A 20096-nucleotide genomic window follows, 5' to 3' on the forward strand; every position below is an offset into this window, starting at 1 on the left:
TCATAATGATGCTATGATCATGTACAAAGATTAAACCCCACCTTCTATGGTTCATCAATAACTTTGTATATAGTTTTGCTGTTGTAGGTAAACTAACAGTACTCAAATAGATCCATGCCACACTCATACCAACAAAAATGTGAAGTTCAAGGTACATTCACACATTAAAGAAGAAACAAGTGTTCACATACCCAAAAGAGTTGTCCAAATTCCACATTAACTACACAATGCGAGTCCTTTAAAGATGTATTTTTAAGCCTCTGGATGATACACTTCAAACACCTTTGAAAATAATTAAACCATGGATTTATAATAGAAGCTTACGCTTCCTGGATATTCCACTCGCCTTAAAACGCGCACAACATTTATTCCTCATCTGAACTGGCGCGAGCTAGTACTAGCCTGGCAGGCGCGTTTGTGACGTAGAATTTGAGGCAAATTCAGAGGGGGGTGGAAGTTTTTCACGCGCTTGAGTTTTAACTTTTAATAGCGCGCGCGAAACAAAAAAGCGCGCGTGCACGCGCGCCAAGAGAAAAAAGTTTGCCTCAATTTCTACGTCATCAGCCCCCCAGTCCCCACGCGCGCGAATTTTTATGACATAAATGTGTTTAAAATCAAAATGCCTTACTGAAGGCTACAGTGGAATATCCAGGAAGCGTAAGCTTCTATTATAAATCCATGATTAAACAATTGCATTAGGCCAAGGCTTACGGAAGCAAAAATTAACAATGAAAAAACCCATATCTCTATAAAATAAAACTCTTACCATGATACACGTTTCAACTTTTAGCTCATAACATTTCACAGCACTCTTGTTTTAATTCACAACATAGCTATCTTAATTTTAATTAAATATAATTACCCAAACCGTTGTAAAAAATTCAGTCACATTGGATTAACGAGTAATCCAAAAATTACCGTTGCAACTTTACTCCAAACTGTGTGGAAACGATAATTTCTGTCTTCTCATTGGCTAGTTCGAATACAGGGCCAGAGGTTTTTAGTTTGGGATAAGACACATCAGTGCCGTTCAGATACAGGTACCGAAATACGGTTACGGCGATTTGAACACTGCTGAATGTTTCGGTAAGTATTCCTTAACGCACCGTTAGCGATTTGCATATTAAAATCCACGTAGTATTCCCATTTCCCGCAATTTGTATAAAATAAACTGAGCACGTGTACTTTAAGCTGACAATCAGTGAGACAGTCGTGGGCTACATCTACTATTTTGGTAACCAATGGTTAAAGCGTAATTTACATAAATTACGTTTAATTTTTTTGTAGTATTCGTAATTAGTGGTAGGTGGAGCCGCGACTGGGTGGCGGGCCGTCGATCCTCTGTAAACAACAGAGTGCTTATTGGTCTCTGATAAAAACATTATCTTAACAGTTATCTGATATAAAGGCATTTTATTGCCGTTAGTGTAGAAATTTGGCATCGGTTTAAAGAGTATACGTGTACACGCCTAAATTTTATAAAGAAAATTAAGCTGGAAGCGTATTACAAAGAAGTTGGTTCTAGGGTAATCATCTAGTAATTATAAAGGAGTTAACGCAGTATTTAAATATTCAGTGCAATCATGACGACACTGCTCAGAAGCGCTAGTGTTCGATTGGGTAAAGTTGTTTGTTAAATTTTAATGCGAGTTTTGTGTGACCTAGGAATTTAAGTAATGATTGTTGGCATTAGCATAGACTTATTGCATTAATTAATTTAAAATATGGAATTGGGCCCCATAATTGCACAGTTTTGTATAAACAATTTTCTTATCTCTTCTTGCAAGTTCTTTCAACCGCCTCCCCTTATCAACACCCTTGAATTAATAAAAATCCTTCAACTTGTACTTTTTTAAAGCAAAATCAGTATTAACTAACACTACCCGACCTGCCTTAATTTCATCTGTTAAAATGGTTCATAATAATCGAAAGACTAAGGGAACGTATGACTATGAAACACTGTCAGTTAGAGCTCCATCCGAACACGTAATAAATGTTGAGTTAAATAGACCCGAATCTTATAATTCCATGAACAAGGAGTTCTGGAGGTAAGTCTGTAACCACGCGTTCAGTTAAATTATAGTTCGTTACACAAGTTAACGATGATGTTTCAGGGAATTATTAGCTTGTTTTCGTGAAATTCAAAATGATACAGACTGTAGGGTTGTAACTATAACAGCTGCTGGAAAGTTTTTTACATCAGGTTTGATAAGATCTTTACGTGATAAACTTAGTTAGATCAAAGTTTGTTCAAAATTGTGTTTTTTTTTTTTCGATGTTCGCTCCAAAGGTCTTGATTACAATGATATGTCTGATTTGGCTGCTCAAGTTACTAGTGATGATGATGTAGCTCGTAAAGCTAAATTTTTGCAAGCTTTGGTTTCATCTTATCAAGAAGCCATTAATTCAATTGAAAAAGTTAGCATGATAATTATATATTTAAAATTTTAATTTCAATGACTAATTATTATTATTATTATTATTATTAGTGTCATAAACCAGTGATTGCAGCCATTCAAAGTGGTTGTGTCGGTGCGGGAGTTGATTTAATAACTGCGTGCGATATTAGGTATTGTTCCGCGGATGCTTGGTTTTCTATTAAAGAAGTGGACATTGGGTTGGCAGCCGATCTTGGAACCTTACAAAGGTTGCCAAAAGCAGTCGGAAATAGCAGCCTGGTTCGAGAATTAGTTTACACAGCGAGGAAAATGAAAGCGGATGAAGCAAAAGAAGTAAATATATTTTCATTAATCCAGTTATCTGTTAAGCCTTGGCTAATATTAGCAGGGGTGTGCGAGTACTCGTTAAGTTCGAGTACTCGGTTCGAGTATCGAGCCGAGTACTCGACTCGATACTCGATAATAACACATTGAGATACTTGAGACAGATTCGAGTAGCTTTTTAACATCTTAAATACTCAACAAATACTCGAGTCCGAGGCTTATAACTATAGCAGACGATGAGTTCATGATCATTTATTTTGAAAATCACCTGTTCAATGTTTAATCGGTCACTAACAATCTTTTTGAACTAGTTAGATATTAGATAATTGAACATCTTCGTTCGTTATTTTCAAGAAATTTACAAAATTGCTACTCGACAAGTCAATATTTGAGACTCGATAATTACTCGAAAGAACCAAAATTTGACCTATCTAAATACTCGATACTCGAAAATATTTTTGAGACTCGGCTCGATACTCGATAAGAAATTAGTTTTGATACTCGGACTCGGCTCGAAACCGAAAAAACGGGACTCGCACACCACTGAAGATTAGACTAGATCATAGCGGACTAACACACACTAACTTTAAGCTGTTTAGCCAAAACACGTGTTGTTATTATCTTTTAGCTTGGTTTAGTATCAAAGATTTTCCCAACCCAAGAAGCCTTACATGAAGGTGCTTTAGAATTGGCTAAAGTAATTGCAACTAAAAGTCCAGTTGCCGTACAAGGGTCAAAAATAAGCCTTAATTATTCCCGAGATAGAACAGTTCAAGATGGCCTTCAATTTATGGTATTATTTATTTAGTTTATATAACCCATTACCATTATTTACTTCAGTTAATTAACTATTGTTTTCTAATTAAATTATTATTTAGACTCATTGGAATATGGTTATGCTTCAAAGCGAAGATATTCTTAAAGCTGCCAGTGCTGCCTTATCAAAATCAAAAGAGCCCCCGATATTTTCTAAATTGTGATTTGTTTTTGAAATTTTCCCCAGCATTAATTTTGATATGAAAAATAGGCCAAATAGGCTTCATTTTTATACTTAATAATTTTCTATTCCCAATTTTTTTTATTAAATATTAAGAATAAATATATATATACGAAAGTTCATTAATATTACCCAATATATTATGTAAATTATGGCAATGTTTTAAAATAATAAAAATAACAGAAATGAATTAAAATTTGACATTCTTTTTTCTTGGTTTATGAGTCAATACCGGGGAGATAACAAAGGAACCCATCCCTTCCCCTCAAAATGGCGGGGGAATTTTATGGAATAGGCATAGTTGATTTATCAACAGAATTTACACGTTTCCCGACCCAAAATTGCCTATGGGGATTTCTATATCTTTTCATGCATACTCTACTCTTATAAGACCCTTTAGCAAGGAAGATGGAGATAGGGAAGTTTGGTCAGTATAGGAATCTCTCTTCACGAAATGTAGCAGGTCACGTGACTTATATTCGGCGTTAGTTTGAACTGCGCAGTCTCGGTTGGAAACCAGTAGTGCCGCCTATCCTCAGCACGATGCGCGAGAAAAGTGCGCACATGCACATCCAAGCCGAAAACGGGATTTTTGGGCGAGTTATAGCGTTACACGAAACTTCCCTATCTCCATCTTCCTTGCCTTTAGTCATATCGGGTAATAATTTCCACTTCAGTATTAATCCTCCTTGTAACCACAACGGAAGAAGATGAAAACTGGCAGCCGGAAGCGAGTGGGGTTTTCTTATTCTATCATGACAGTTTTCACTATTTTGTGGACACAGTAAAAGTAGCTAGGGTATTGACCGGTAAAGGCAAAGAGAGAGATGGATAAATATCACACCCATTTTGTCAATAACATCGCGAGGAATATCCTTTTCCAAAGCTTAGTGGCAACCTAAGAAAGATATAGAAACTTCCCCATATAATACCACGTGTACCTATCACGAGCATCCTTTATGAGATTAAAAATCTTCAAAGCCTGCTAGTTGAAATACCGTCGACGCTTTTAATGGAATTTCCCCAAAGTGAATGGATTTTTCAAATATCACACCCACTAGGCCTACGTCAATAAGATCACAAGAAAAATTCTTTACCAATATCAAGTTTCAACCTGAGGAGGATTTATTTTAGTAGTTTTCCCACAAAACACCACGTCCTTTCCAAGCTTAATAATATTCCGAGCCTCCGAGCTAAATAGAATTTCCTAAACTGAATGGAAGGATTTCCAAGAAATTTCGTATTTGATTTCTTGCCTCAGTCGAGATGGATAAAACCCTTTAATACTCTTCATAAGTATGGGTTCACCGTTGGGTATCGCGCTGAAGGAGGTGGCTCTCTTCGAGGAACGAGTCACAAAGAGATACTTCTCACTCTCTCATCAAAATGTAGAGGATATTCGACCCATCCATACTTATGGAGATTATTATCGGGTTACGCTGTAATCTATTTACAATACAGCTCTTAGCATTTAGTCACTAGTTCAAGTTGGCCTTTCATCGTGGCAACGCTTTAAGTTCTAAATTTTTCTAAAGATTTTTGGGTCTGAATTCTTCAGAAATAAACTCTGTTCGTTCAACGGCATTTTGTAAAAACTACTTTCTTCACCTAAGAGGTTAAACATTGCGTATCGATCAGCCACGGCTTTCGCTATATTTTCCTAAAGCCTCTTGAAGTGGAGGATATCCAACCCCTATTGGAAATTACTTGAGCGTATAATGACATAAACAAGTCAAGAAGTTTGGCATACGTAATTTTCCGCGAGAGATTTGAATTGAATGTTTGATTAGCTAACTCTAAACCAGGGCTTGGTATACCTGAACTTAGTCAACTAACTATTTCTGTTCGCTACGTTTATTTCTGCCAGTCTCCTATATATTAGAACATCCCGTCGGCATGATACAGAGTTTCAGATAACATGATCAAAATTCGTAGCGATAGGTATTCTGAATAATTCATCTCTCGCCAGTAATATATTAAAACAGACTAACAGAGGTCAAAGGTTGAATCGAGTATAACGCTCAAGAATGTTGGAATGAAAATATAGCGTCATGAAATCGAAAGCAACCTTATTTTTAGACATGGGATGTACGCCCAATTCAGTATAATTAAAGCGAATACGGATTAATTTGACTAATTCTTAATTAATTAATAAGCTGACGTAATAATCCTACAACCCATCTCTTGATTAGGAACTAGCTAATTGGGAATCCCTAAACCAAATCATTCATTCTTTCCCAACTGGTTCGACTTTACGATATGATTGGCAATCATCAGCCCCGAATTATTAATACCTATTTCATCAACAATCTATTATTATAGACCCTTTTTTCAATTTAAAAATCGTCCTTAGTTGGGTAAAGAATAAACCAATGATATCGAAGAGGAATGGCTTAACTCTTCTCTCTCTTTCTCAATGTCAGAATCGGTGCTCCAATTTCATTTCCCCCTTTTTGTTTCAATATTATTTCCGGTTTAGAGATCGTAATAAATATGTTTAGGAATTCCGGCTTCAAAATTCCAACCCGAGTTTTCTGTACTATCAATGCTACATTGGTTCATTCCTCAAAAATTGATTTTTTTTTTAATTTTGATGCGTTAAATGATGCCAAAAAAAAAACAAACTCGAGTCGTACGAGACCCTTTAAGTATCTATACGATATTTAACCGATAAATGAAATCGAATTTGTAATAAAAAAGAAAATGAAACGATCGGTAAGTTGAAGAAAATTGCCTTTCTCCAAATTCTCTCGTGAAAAATCGTTGAATGAGAAAATTGGCCTGCAGTTCGTAATAAAGCCCACCCATTCTCTTAATTTGGGAGCTAAGAGAGAGTTCCTTTGTTTCGATCGCTAATCGATCATTGGTCCAATCGAGCGTGCGATTCCAAAAATAACAAGGAAAGAAAAGAAGAATATCCTAAAATTCCCAGTAGTCAGTCCGATTGCATGCAATTACGAGGTTAACGCAGTGAAACTTTCGATAACTTTGAATATACACGCAATTTCTCTAACGGATAAACGAAATAGTAACTCGCGTATATACAAGGGCGGAAATTGTTATCCTTCCACGCTATAATCTCATCCAACATCCGAAATAATTTGAATATTTTTTTTCTATTTTCGATATTTTCGATTCTAGATTGAAGAGCTCCGCTCAATGATTAAGCTATTGTTAAAAATATACCTTATTTTTTTAGGTGGATTAGGGAAAGGTAATAATTTGGGTCCGAATTTGGGATTAAAATCAACCAGCCCTGAAAATATGGTTATTTAGTTATAGATAGAAATCTAATTTGATCTTAGTGCAGGTTAATAACAGGGTATCCGCCCCAAAGAACCTAGCTCATATTAGAATAATTATCTTTTCAATTTTTTTTTCTGCACTTATTTTCTTTCAAAATTTATGGCGGTATTGAAATTTTATCCAAAAATAATATTTTCAGTTATTCTTAGACACTGCTATATAAGTTCTTCCTTAATTTATTTACCTTAATTACGGACATACTCTTCTCAATCATATTTACTTTTTAACTTTCTTACGCCCTATTTCTACTACATATAATTTCTGTTCTTGAAAACAAACACCAACGTTTCTCATTTTTAATCTCAGATTCATTTTGAAGTTAGCAATCACGAATCATCTAGAACCGATATTTTCCACGTGACATTTAAGAGTTTTTGACACAAAATATCGGCTTTTAAAATTACTCCCTTTCATAGATTTTTAAAACGAGGGGAAAGCACCGCTGTCTTATATTCTCAATTTTGATATGTACAACTCAGTTTTTTCGAATTTGTCATTGATAAACCCGCATAACACACCTACCCAAGTTATAGGGAGCCTAGTATCGTACGTACTGTCAACTCAAGCTGATAAAAATCCATAAATTCTATGTTGGATACAATTTTACGCCATCAAAATCCCTTATTTTGTAATTTCCCACTTGCCTTCACATATAACGCAAAAATAATGTAAAATTTTGGGGGACAAGCTGTATAGGAGAGTTAAGGTCTTTCTCTTTCATCAAAATTGACTGCATTTTAGGTTGGGAAAAAGGAAATAAAAATGGAAAAGCCAAACACGCTCTCACTCGGTTGTTATGCAAATTTTGACAATGTCGCTTTTTAAAAGGAAAAGCAGCTCTCTCGAATGTTTAAGGAATTTTCCTGAAATATTCCTTCTGTCACTTTGTGTCTTTATAAAAACTAGTGTAAGACATTGCTAAGCCTTTAATTAGGGGTGGGGGGGCACTTCGGAAGCAAGAACAGGAAGTCTTTTCTCAAAGTAACTTAATTTCTTGCGCCAAACCGCTTATTAAGAATGAGGTTAAGAAGTGCACAACTGGCTTAAGAAAATGTATATGTTCCCCTCTCAATGGAATCACAAATTTATTATTCTCACACGCAAAATTCCAATTCATCGCTTTAACCCCCGCATTTGCCTGCCATCGAGAGCGGGGTGGAAACATTTTAATCGCCAAATGGCAAGTGCTACAACTATTTTAGTCATGGAAATTAGTGGCATAAAAGGGATTGCTCCATTAGGAGTATCATGGAGGAAAATAAAGGAGAAGAAAAGGGACACCGCTTCTCAATCATCTGATAGGCACTTATAAATCCAAGGATACAAGTGGGAGATTATCCTGTTAAATATTGGAGGGCGTAATAATGTTAGTTTTGTCACTTGACAAGGATACCTACATAACATGATAGAGCCAGACCAAGGTGAAGCCGGACTGCATTTTCCTCTTCCTGTTTTTCCTCCATGCCAGTATTTTTTGGCAGAATTATTTTCCCAGAAAACAAGCGAGTATTTCGGAAAAGGTCAAACCAGTAGCGACAAAAAAAAATTACACTATGAGCAGTAATATACCAAATCTCGCAATAAACTAGTTAGTTATCCAAAAATAACTCGGACCCGTGTTGAAATGCACAAGAGTGAAGTACAGGATTGTACTTCGTATTTTGGGGCAAAATATGAAACAAAAAATTAGGCTTAAAACGCTCACGTACACCTCTTTGGATCTATTTCTTGAATTCTCTATTGGTCTATTTTAAGTACAATAAAAAACACTACAATCCCCTAAACCATATGGTTACCAGGTATTGAATGCGGGCAATGGAAAACAGCTTCACATTGAGCCTTCGTCAATGTCATTCGTGAAACACGTACATAACCTAACCGCAATAGAGGAGTACATCTACGTACAAACTGAACTATATAACTCGTTCAACAATAACTATAATATTTTGATTCAACGCTGTTAGAAAGTAACAAGCAATATTAAATATGTTCATTTTCAAATGCGCCACTTACTTTTTGACAATAATATCCTTTTGTTTTGGGCAACAATTAAATGAACCTAAAAAGTCATCTTACGATTTTATCGTTGGTAATTCGATCTTTTAACATGTTTTTAGACTTTAGTTTACTGTTTTAATACGTTTTAGTCGGCGCTGGATCAGGAGGAGCTACAGTAGCTGGTTTGCTAAGCAAGGATAATGTTGGAGATGTTCTTTTACTAGAAGCTGGTCCAATTCCACCAGAAAAAACCAAAATTCCTTTATACGCGCTTACTTTGGGTTCGGATACCAGCATAAATTGGGTTTACCCCATTCAACCCAATGGAAAGAGTTGCCTCGGAACGGCTAACCAAGTACTGAAAGGGGCATATGAACGTTAACTAATTATTTAACCAATTTTACACCTATTATATATAGACTTGCAACTACGTCTCAGGAAAAACTTTGGGTGGCTCGAGTCAAGTTAATGGCATGCTTTATGTCCGTGGTAACCAAATAGATTACGATTTATGGGAGTCTCAATACGGAGCCGAGGGGTGGAGCTACGATGATGTCTTGCCTTTTTTCAAGAAGGCAGAAGGGACATCCATTAGTGACGAATTCATTGATACAGGTAAGTAATTTTGACTATGTACACCTTAGCCATTCTTTACTCTGACTGATGCGCGTGGTATCTTAAAGAATATCATGGTACCGATGGACCACTTGGTACGTCCATACCGAATTACACCACTCCTTTGAGAGACAATTACTTGAAAGCTGCTCAAGAACAGGGCTTTCCAATAGTCGATTCTAATGGTGAAAAGCAAGCCGGTTTTGGTATCATCCAATCAACGATAAAGAATGGCTATCGTTGTAGCACCGAAAGGGCCTATCTCCAACCGCAGAATTCCAGTAATAATCTAGAAATCATCACGGGTGCTCTTGTCATCAAGGTATGACTATAATTACTTTAAAAATGTCTCCAGTACAAGTTTAAACTATTAACTCGCACTTAGATTGATATATCCGAGGACAAAGTTGCCAGGGGCGTAACTTACATAAAAAATAATCAAACGTTTAGCGTAACTGCCAACCGAGAAGTTATTGTAAGCGCGGGAGCTGTCAAAACACCTCAACTTTTGATGTTGTCCGGAGTTGGACCAAGAGCGCATTTGGAAAGTTTTGGAGTATGTACCAAGATGGCAGTATGTCTAGTTTAATTATGTGTTACTAAAGTTTGTTTTAGATCAAAGTTATCGCGGATTTACCGGTGGGTCAAAACTTTCACGATCACGCTGGATGTTATGGTAACGCTTATTTAGTCAACTCCACCGATAACTTATCTACCTCGGAAGTGCAAAATTTCACGACCAACGATAATCCGGACTTTCCTGAAGTTTTAACCGGAATCCTGAGTTCGCCCATTCTTATGGAAGTTGTGGGTTACGCCAAATCCACGTTTGAAAAAATTGCGGGGGATTATAACGATCTACAATTTTACTTTTTCTCAACCCTAAACGGGGGCGCATCTGGTTTTAACAAAGAGGTAAGCCTTTTCTTCGAATCTTGAACCCACTAACCTTATCGAGGAGATGGAACGGCTTAAAAGCTGTTGTTGCATTCAGTTGACAAAGTGTATTTATTTCTTCGATAGGTGCAAGACTTTTTTAAAAAATACCTCGATAAACCGGTTTTCACGGCATTTTTGATTATGTTGCACCCTCGTTCAAAGGGAAACGTTACCCTCAATTCGACTGACCCTACTGTCCCTCCCATTTTGCAACTTAACTACTTGAGTCAGCAAGAAGAAGTGGACATTCTAGTTACGGGTACGTTCGCGAAATTTCTGTTAGACTTTTAAAAATCATCCTATTCTACAGTACACATACAAAGGCGCTAGAATTTGGCTTTGAATTGATTTGAAACTCGCATAGGTATGAAAATAATGAACGCCATTGCAAAATCCGAAGCCTTGTCCAAATTCAATCCAGAATTAATTGGACCGATTCCCGGATGCGAACAACACGAAGTCGAAAGCGACGCCTACTTCGAATGTGTCGCCAGGACCTTAACCATTTCAACCCTACACGGTGTTGGTACTTGCAAGATGGGATCAGCCAATGACAGTACGACTGTAGTCGACCCAACATTACGGTAATATCGCTTGCTATCTGACTGTTCTGTAGTTAAACTTATTCATTAATGTTTTTGCGCGACCTTTTCAGGGTTAAGGGTATTGGAAACTTGAGGATCGTAGACGCTTCGATCATGCCGCAAGTAATTTCAGGTAATACCAATGCTCCCGTCATCATGATTGGCGAAAAAGCGGCGGATATGATTAAGAAAGGATTGTAATGCAAATTATGTTACGAATAAAGTCCTTGGAATTGTTTTTTTAAAACTCAATAGTATACTGACTGCATTAATGTCATGGCCCTTTTCTCTAGCTAACCTAATTCCGTTTAATTAAAACCAACAGTCCCTGACACAAAACAACAATACGCGTCACTAAATTCGAATATTTCAGCATAATTGCAGAATTTTACAAGGAAATAAATTTAACTGAACCTGATAATTTAATTGTCCCTTAAAATTACGGAGTATGTTTCACACTCTTCCCATTTAAATGACCCTGAACACCACCTTAATTGAACTTTAACCTTTTAGAATAAAAACGCAACTCTTTTTTTTTTAATTTCACCCAATCATAACCTACTCGATCACTAATAAAACCGCCATTTTGAAATCACGCCGACAGCAATTATTACATAGAAAAGGGCGGAGGACTTTTTGTCTCAAATATAAAAGAAGAAAAAAATTGCCACGCAGTTAAGCTTGCATAATTAATAAGGCATAAGTGATGGGATAATTATTCATCAATCTAAATATGGCCTACTCAAATATCTCATCTCTTTAGTTCAGCCCTTCCCCAGTTTACAAGACCCTAATATTATTATGACTGATAACTCGCGCTGGCGATGCTAAAGAGAAGTTAGAGAACTCTTTATCAGTCATCTATCAAGTGATGACAAGGCCATCCCCCCTCCCACTCCATCCTCGGACCATATTAGCCCTGGATGGCAAACTAAATCAACCCCGCAAAATATTAAAATGACCTCATTAGATAATTAAAAGGTTAATTTATGGTTAGGTATATTTTTACCTGGTTAAAACGAACGTGGTTCTACGTTATAACATACCTTGTATAATTTCCTTGGGTTGATTTACGGTTACTTCCCATTTCGAAAGTGGCGATACTCTTGTTCCAACGTTGATTCACATTTAACGTCGCTATACATGAAAAGAGAAAAGGCATAATATTAAGACGTTAATTCCATTATTAGTTCAAAGGGAATAAAATCCTCTTAACATTATTACATAAATCTTAATCTTCAAACATAGTATAACAGTTTAATTATTGTACACTGTACTTAGTGTATATAGTATACATTGAAGCACGAGATGAAAGGAAAATTGCTTTCCATTTCATTCGTTTTATGAATATATTATGAAATACAAAATATTTACAAAATTAATTGGTTTTTAGTAGATTAATTTAAAACGAAACAACACGAGTTTTTGTTTGTCAATATTTTTGGTTTTAAAACTTAACAAATAGAGGTATATTATAATTTAAAATTTAATTAATATTTCATTGGATTTACTAGACTCTAACAAAGTCACGTGTTATCGCTGGGATTGGTTAAAATTGGCGCGAAACGTTATGAAAACATTAATTAGGCCTTTGGTATCGAACGCTATGTATATTTAATGTTAATTCGGCCAAAATAGGCTTAAATTAATTTGGTTCTTTTTAAACATTGAGCACTTTTGACTTACGAGTAAGTTTGTGACTTTGTGCGTCTTGTTAATTAAGGCCATTGAAAATTAAAATTATTTTGTAGCTTAGCAAACTTAATAATTATAACAATGTAATCGGAATTTTCATCGACAAACTCCGCTTAGCAAACTGAAATTGTTTACTGTTAAACATTCGTTCGATAATGAATAATTATTGGACTGATTCGAGTGATTTCCAATAATAGCTCTAAGCGGACCGGATAACCAAGACCAACAGTTGACCATTCTTTAGGCTCAACCCGTCGTTGGAATAGACGTTAACCAATTTTAGGTTTAACTTCTTGGGAATCACTTAAGCCTAATTTAAAGGCTGTTATAAGATAATAAAAATATATCAAAATATCAAACTTAATTAGTTTAAGTTAAGTAGCAAAGAAATTGAGCAAAATTAAATTGACACATATTATTACGAAGGATTTCAAAATCCAACATAATTAAAACTAATTCGTAAAATTTTGTTCCTTAAGTATAATAATCATTTCGGAGTTCCTTTTATAGTCTTTAAGATGCTATAAATCCGTCCGTTGCTGACCAACGTCCAGCACTAAGTACTATTATCAAAAACAACATCTTTAACAACGCAATATGGTCATCCCGTGCAGGTATAAAATTTCAGCTCATAAACATTATCACTAACCGTACCATCACTTTTACACACATAATTTATATGCAAATTTTTGTCCGGGTAAGTAAAAAAAAAATTCATCTATCAAAATCACCTTTAAAACGCGAGGAATTAAGTCGAAAGAGAAGAGAGTGTGATAGGGGGATTATGAAAAGGGTTGTAAAGAAACCCCAACTCATTAAAACTCTTGGTCGAGCCAGAGAGAGGAGAAGTTGATAAACTTAAATCCTTCAGTCTCAAATTCTGAACATTTTATTGACATGTTAATTTGTTTAAGGAGAAATGTCTCGAGTGCCACTGACGCAACTGTTTAAAGGGGAAAGTAAAGAAATCAAACGAGACTTAAAATAAAGGGGAAGTGAATGAAGTTTTTGAAGCGTTTACATTTTCTTCAAAGTCTTCACTTCACTCTGATTACTTCCAATGAATTTACTTTTGCCCTGGATATTTCGAAGAATTTAACCGCTATATCCTGTGTCCTCTAAGTAGAAAGGGTTAGGAAGGGTCACGCAATGACCTTTCAAAATTTACGCACGTTCCCCTGTCAAAAAGGTAGTACCTATACATAGCTATGTACAGTCCGTACACAACTCAACTTAGGCAAGTACTAGAGCTTGAGTAATTTACTCGGGGAGGTTTTTGATATTCCAAGAAGATAGTAAAGTCAGTGTGAGAGAGAGAATTTTGTGTTTGTACTCTCGTCACGTGACCTCGAGAGTAGGGGAGTTTACCATTGAAGGCAATATAAACTAAATCTAGATGAATGTTGTTTGAGAAGATATAGGTTTGGAAAGTGCGGGCATTGAGCCATCAACTCAACGCCCCTGCAGTAAACATTGAAATGTAGGATCTCTTTTGTGGTCATGGAATAATTTGAAATGGTCAAGATAGCTTAAGTAGGTCAAGCAAAAGTGTTCAAAGTAATACCGGGTTACGTGTTGATGACGTAGTTAAGGGAAAGTTGACCCTATTTTTATTACTTTATAACGAATGCTATTAAAAGATAGTAGTTTTAAAACTATTTCCCGCAACTTATTAACGGTTACGAGTTCCGAACTGTTAAATACAGGCACTTTTTAATAATATAGAGATAAAGTATATACCATTTAACATTTGTATATTGTTTTAAGTCTTCAATACGTTAAATCGTAAATTTACAAGATATATTCCATGCATAATCCTAACACTTACTCATTCGAAAACAGTGTCTCAGTGCACGACAAGTTTAAAACTTATGAAATATATCATATAAATTTACCATATTAATGGAATGTTTTCGATATAAGAATGTATGTACAATAGGGAGAGATATTAGTTCAAGTATAATTTACTTCTGATTTTAGTCAAAATGTAAAAGAAAAGAAATTAATTCCATCTCATCCTTACGCGAATTTAAAACGCTCTATACAGATGAAAGTTCAGACTGCGTAACACCATAGAAAATCTTCCGTTTACACTTCCATACAGGTACGCTAAAAATCAGTTACGCCTACCTGGGCGGCTTAATTTAAATAAAGTTACCCTGTAACCTTTCAGAGTTTCTCAATCAAACTCGGTCTAAAAACATCGCGTTTTAACGTATTTTAATTCAAACACTATCGCACTTGTGTTCCGCGAGCAAAATCGATTTGTTCTTTTGTCCATTCTTGAAACCCAAACAGTGGGACGAATTTGAGCTAGACTTGGTCGTCTTCGGTCGACCATCTTCGTTAGCGGAAGAATGAAGGGGTCGCATTTCGAAACTACCGGAAAGAGTATTGTTCGTGCCTCTTTTGCAACGTTTCCCGCTATCCTTTCTGTAAGAACCGCTACTGTAGGATCCCTCGACGCATTCGAGACAGTCGTTTCGTCTGTCCGAGTGATGGCTACTTCGCTGATGACTATTGTGAGGCGGCGGCACCCCGGCGGCACTATTGGCGGGAGCGGCGTTTCCATTTGTGTAAGAAGTTTGGGCCGTGACGCAGGAACCCAAATCTCTCTTACGATAAACGATTTCGATGAAACCTTTCCTTAACCGGACGTTATAATATCCGTAGAAGATTGGGTTTAAGGCGCTATTTAAAAGGGCCAGAGTTTCGGCTCCCACTAATAGATACGGAGCGATTTTAACTTTGTAATCGCTGTAAATTCGAATGTTGTGGACCACAAAGTAAGGCGTCCAACAAATAAGGAAGCTTAAGATAATACAGATCTGGGTAATTGGATTTTTGTCAGGAAAGAGAAAAAGGATGGAAAAAGAAAATAAAATACATTTATACAAAACCATTACGATTATTTCCGTTTTAGGTTTAGGAAAATAAGTTTTCAAAGCTGCTTAGCTCAATTTGAGAAAGTTATAGTGGTGGGAATCAACAAAGGGATATAGAAAGAGAACGTGACTTGTAATATATATTAACTCTGTTCAAGAGCGGTTCACAGATCAATATCAAAACAAAAGTTAAGACTGATTGACTGATTGATAATAAATTCCCTGAACAAACCGGTCGGTTTATCTAGGAGGCTCATGACATTTGTACAGTTTAACTTACATTTGAAAAGTCATGAGCCTTCTCTACAATACACTTCTTCTCTTGATTGTCTGCAAGCTGCTCTTGAACAAAACTACTGTATGCAAAAACCAAAAAGCATTCTAGTTTTTTGTTATTTTCCTATGTCATGTGTCTAAACCATCTGACAACTCTCATAAGTATGCAATTAGCTTTTTTTAATGTCAGATTTTTTTAGCTTCAGTTATATCGAAACTATTTGACCTCAGATCGGCGAGTGTTTGGCAGAATAAAAAAAGATGTACTCGATCTTATTACAGATAATATAAATAATAAATTTTAGAGAGACAAAGAAAAACAATTTATCAAAGGATTTGAAGTAAATTAAAGTATCTTTTTATAGTTACAAATAATGAAAATGTTTCTATTATTGGTTTTTCTAGAAAATAACAAGTCTTAGTTGAGGTTTGGAAACTAAATCTGATACTAGGGACTTAAGGGCTGTTACTCAATATATTTTAATCGGTAAAAGCTTTCTAAAGGAAAATGGAAAATCACCGAAGAAAATATCGTAAGAGAGCCAGTGGGGTGGTTTAAAATTTCATCATCAAAAGCAAACATTGAAATTGTCGGAAACCTTAAGCCTTGCCATACTTATGCTATAACCCAGCGACAAGCGAGTAAAAATTTCCAAGTAACAAAGTACACGTTAACAGAAGTGGATTAATTCGACGTTACGAAACTCTTGTATTAAAAAGGACACCGATTCTGAGATTAACTCTTCCACGACCTTTTCTTCAGAATCTATTATTGATAACGTTGGAGTTAATCCACTTTCTGTTAAGTATACTGAAAGACTCACGGTGAACTTGAGCGTTTTAATTTTAGCTCTGCTTATATTGGATGCGGCGTTGAAGGAACGTCGTAGCATAACTGCCGCCTCTTTCGGCGTTCTTGAGCAATTAAGATTCGTAGAGGCGTTAAGATCGCCGTTACGGGAAATTGGAAGAGTAGATGCCATTTTAGAGCTGACAATGCCGGATGCGGCGTCCCCACTCCCGCTTCTATCTTGACACGGCCGGCGTCGTGTGGGCACTCGAGCGGCCTTCCAAACGGCTCGAAGAAGAGACGCGTAGCAGAAGAAAATACAACAAAACGGGATGACCAAAATGTAGCAGGTTAACCAAGTAAAGTAGAGTTTCCGCTGCCATTGACTCGTGTAACCTTGACTCAGACACTCGTATCGGACTCGACCTGTCACCGTAATGCCCTTTTCCACCTTTTTACGTTTGCCAAAGGTCCAAATGGTTTCGGCAGCAAAAAGAGGAAGGGGTTTTTTTTGGAATGGGGGGCGGGCGGGCGGGGGCGGGATGGTATAATAAAAGGAAACAATTGTTTGAAAAAGAAAAACCCTTTTTAGTTAGGTGCTGGTATGAAACGAAAGTATCAACCGAGTGGCAAAACCATCACAAATTCAAAGAACTACATGCAACCTGCATTGGGTTTTGGTTTTGTTGAGTGGAATAGAAAAGGGAAAATTATTTCCAAGCCAAGGATAAGGTTCGCATTGATGTATAAAATATTTCGTTCTTGAATAATTAAGTATATCTCATTTAAAGCTACAAAATGAGACCAATTTCATCAAAATCGGTCATGAACTAAGAAAGATACACCGATAAATATTTCAACGCATTTGGGGAAAGATAGCTTACAGGCTGAAACTTCCTAATGTTAATCCTACGAGCGCCTGTAGAAATGTTTCACCCATATTACATCAAAGTTTCGTGGAAAACCGACTTACAGGGGTAAATACAAACATTTAATATTCACGCATAAAAATAAGGAAGTTTAATTTAAATAATTTAACGAATTAAATATTTAAATTTAAAATTAAGTAAATTTCTTTGTATTTCTCTATGTAAACAATCCCTATCTTATAATTTCATTTGCCGCTGGGTTTACCGCGAACCAGCATTTCAAAGGAATATCAACAGTTCAGTGCAAACGCGACCCGTAAATCGTAAAGTAACCCGAACCATAACAATAAAAATCTCCGGAGAGAAAAACTATTTGAAACAAATCGAGAAGAAAGGAAAAAACACGGTAAATTCAAGCAACGAATAGCGACCCGACACTTCATTACCCCCAAAAATATAATAAAAGGAATCAAATTCAATGCGAGAACCTTTAAGTTCACCTTAATAAACCTTCCTTGAAAGAAAAACTGAATTTTTTTTCGCGCAAATAGAAGTTACTTTTGTTACGAACTTTTGTTAAATGTAAAAACCATAAGCTCACTAGAACCTAAGCTTTTCGAAAATGGCTCAAGCAAATATCGGCAGGGACTTTGCATTATTAAAGAGGACGAAAAAAGCTGTAATCTTTCGCGATTCAATAACCTTGCCGTAGTTTTTGTAATGGGAAATACCCAGTTTTCCTATGTCCTCTATATAGGGTTTTTAACTTCCATGACATCTTCTACAAAAATTCCGATTTTTAAAGAAAGAAAAATAAAGAAAAATCCCTGACGTGGAAATATATCCTAGGGATTTATTTTAAAAGGATTTTCAACGTCTAACGCCTCGGAATATAAAATTTAAACGGAAAGAATATGAAAAAGAAAAAGTGCCCAAAAGAAAAAGCAGAATCAAAAAAAAAAAAAAAAAATAAAGTTAAAAAAAATCTTCGTACCTGAACAAAAATGAATATTTGGGGTATGGCAAAGATGAAGGCCAGTGTCCACGATGTGGCAATCATACGCTTGGCACGTTCCACCCCGTTGGCGAAAGTGGAATGCAACGGACGACAAATAGCTTCGTACCGGTCATAGGTCATAGAGGTTAAAATGAACGTGGTTGATGCCAGAGTCACGATTTGCATGTACGTTAAGAATTTACCTGTCAAAGTAGATATTGATAATTAATTACAATATCGTAATTAATTTTATAGGGATGAAGCGCAAAATGAATTGGGTCAAGTTTGACCGCGAGCTTAGAAGCCTGTCTCGAGTATTATTAGGCTTATTTTTAAGGGTCTCTCTTTTCTATAATCTTAAAGCTGTCAAAAGTAGATTAAGTTTTTCTAAGCTTAATTAAAGTGGTTTCAAATATTATTTTTTAACAATTTCTCAATTTTAAAATTAACTAATTAATTACAACAAAGTTTCCACCAATTAAGCCGAGGATTTAATATTAGGATTTGATTAAGAGTTTAATATTAGGCTTAACAACGTTATCTTAATTTCAAGCCTAATTTACATGTACGAATTGAATTTTGCGTTTCATACCCTTAACACTGCGTAGTTTTTTCAAATTGAAATCTGAACTTACATCCTAAATTGCCGAGTACCCATTCTCCAAAAACCTATGGAATTTAAAAAGAGAGAAAAAAAAATTATGTATAGTAAATACCCCCAAGAAACATGCGAGACAAATTTAATAAAAGGTTTCTAGGGTACGTCTTCTCAATCTTAACTATATATAGTCAGGACACGTTCGTTTATGGTAATTACCAACAACCGCAAAAGGATATAGGATAACTCGATTTGAAAAAAAGAAAAGAAAATCAAATCAAATCAAATCAAATTTTGAAAAAAAAAATGTAAGCCGGAAAACGTTTCAGTAACTTCCAAAAAGGCGCCAGTAACGTATTTAACCCCTTGATTTTGACAGACTTTTTCTATGCAAAACAAACGCCATTTCTTTTCAACCTTCAATATCAAGTTTTAACCCAAGAACTGTACCAAATAAGAAAGTTTATAAAAATTTACTCAATCTGATCCTCGAAGGAAAGAAAGTTTAAACTGTTCGCACTATGGTCCCAATTAAATATTATTTGTCAACCTTTTAACTGGAAAAACATAAAAGTTACGAAGTTGCGAAACTTGTGGTGCCGCATCACAATGCCTTTGATTATTCTGCTCAGTTATATCAATAGCCAACTTTGGCTGTGTCTGGATTGACCCGAGCAGCTGTCTTTTTCAAGAAAAACTATACAGTATTGATTTCAAAAGGTCCTTCCTTCCAACGCAAGACGCGGTAAAAATCGAACAAAGGAGGAGAGTGGAATTCACGTCGCACCTGCTCCATTAAATTAATTTAACTATATATGACTACA

The 20096-nt window shown here is 35.9% G+C and overlaps 4 protein-coding genes across 5 annotated transcripts in view; 2 read left to right on the plus strand and 2 right to left on the minus strand.

Annotated features, from left to right (window-relative positions):
• Window positions 1-251, minus strand: part of LOC149658559 (uncharacterized) — a 121346-nt gene extending 121095 nt beyond the window's left edge. The window contains exon 1 of the mRNA XM_089844145.1: window positions 192-251. The gene's annotated coding sequence lies outside the window, so the exon portion shown is untranslated. The remainder of the gene's footprint in view (window positions 1-191) is intronic.
• A 1022-nt stretch (window positions 252-1273) lies between these two features.
• Window positions 1274-3916, plus strand: LOC149658564 (delta(3,5)-Delta(2,4)-dienoyl-CoA isomerase, mitochondrial). The gene is made up of 7 exons (XM_089844143.1): window positions 1274-1620; window positions 1859-2048; window positions 2115-2203; window positions 2291-2418; window positions 2490-2732; window positions 3352-3516; window positions 3602-3916. The coding sequence occupies exons 1-7, from the start codon at window positions 1584-1586 to the stop codon at window positions 3701-3703; spliced, it is 954 nt and encodes a 317-aa protein (XP_089700269.1). The 5' UTR covers window positions 1274-1583; the 3' UTR covers window positions 3704-3916.
• A 151-nt stretch (window positions 3917-4067) lies between these two features.
• On the plus strand, window positions 4068-11363 carry LOC149658565 (glucose dehydrogenase [FAD, quinone]-like). Its single transcript, XM_089844115.1, has 10 exons — window positions 4068-4147; window positions 4224-4378; window positions 9174-9379; window positions 9444-9639; window positions 9708-9961; window positions 10025-10195; window positions 10255-10554; window positions 10663-10837; window positions 10943-11162; window positions 11234-11363. Exons 1-10 carry the CDS (start codon window positions 4068-4070, stop codon window positions 11361-11363), a joined length of 1887 nt encoding a protein of 628 aa, XP_089700241.1.
• A 1036-nt stretch (window positions 11364-12399) lies between these two features.
• The window catches only part of LOC149658566 (vasopressin V1a receptor-like), a 121126-nt gene continuing 113429 nt past the window's right edge, over window positions 12400-20096 (minus strand). For both annotated transcript variants that reach the window (XM_089844148.1, XM_089844149.1), the window contains 4 exons: window positions 19310-19343; window positions 18672-18877; window positions 16843-17259; window positions 12400-15685 (listed from right to left, as the gene is read on the minus strand). In XM_089844148.1, the coding sequence (XP_089700274.1) occupies window positions 15083-15685; window positions 16843-17259; window positions 18672-18877; window positions 19310-19343 (1260 nt within the window). In that variant the 3' untranslated portion in view covers window positions 12400-15082. The remainder of the gene's footprint in view (window positions 15686-16842; window positions 17260-18671; window positions 18878-19309; window positions 19344-20096) is intronic.

The sequence above is a fragment of the Phalangium opilio genome, unplaced genomic scaffold (assembly GCF_054372755.1).
Source record: "Phalangium opilio isolate 3A_F unplaced genomic scaffold, DU_Popi_V2 ptg000075l_1, whole genome shotgun sequence".
NCBI classification, from domain to species: Eukaryota; Metazoa; Arthropoda; class Arachnida; order Opiliones; family Phalangiidae; genus Phalangium; species Phalangium opilio.

Excerpts from the sequence above, each read along its gene's own strand:
- LOC149658564 (XM_089844143.1), top strand. The coding sequence starts at position 1,584 with ATGACGACACTGCTCAGAAGCGCTAGTGTTCGATTGG. Across the intron at positions 2,049-2,114 it reads ATGAACAAGGAGTTCTGGAG|GGAATTATTAGCTTGTTTTC; the intron begins GTAAGTCTGTAA and ends ATGATGTTTCAG. Across the intron at positions 2,419-2,489 it reads CCATTAATTCAATTGAAAAA|TGTCATAAACCAGTGATTGC; the intron begins GTTAGCATGATA and ends TATTATTATTAG.
- LOC149658565 (XM_089844115.1), top strand. The coding sequence starts at position 4,068 with ATGGGGATTTCTATATCTTTTCATGCATACTCTACTCTTATAAGACCC. Across the intron at positions 9,640-9,707 it reads TGACGAATTCATTGATACAG|AATATCATGGTACCGATGGA; the intron begins GTAAGTAATTTT and ends GGTATCTTAAAG. Across the intron at positions 11,163-11,233 it reads GTAGTCGACCCAACATTACG|GGTTAAGGGTATTGGAAACT; the intron begins GTAATATCGCTT and ends CGACCTTTTCAG.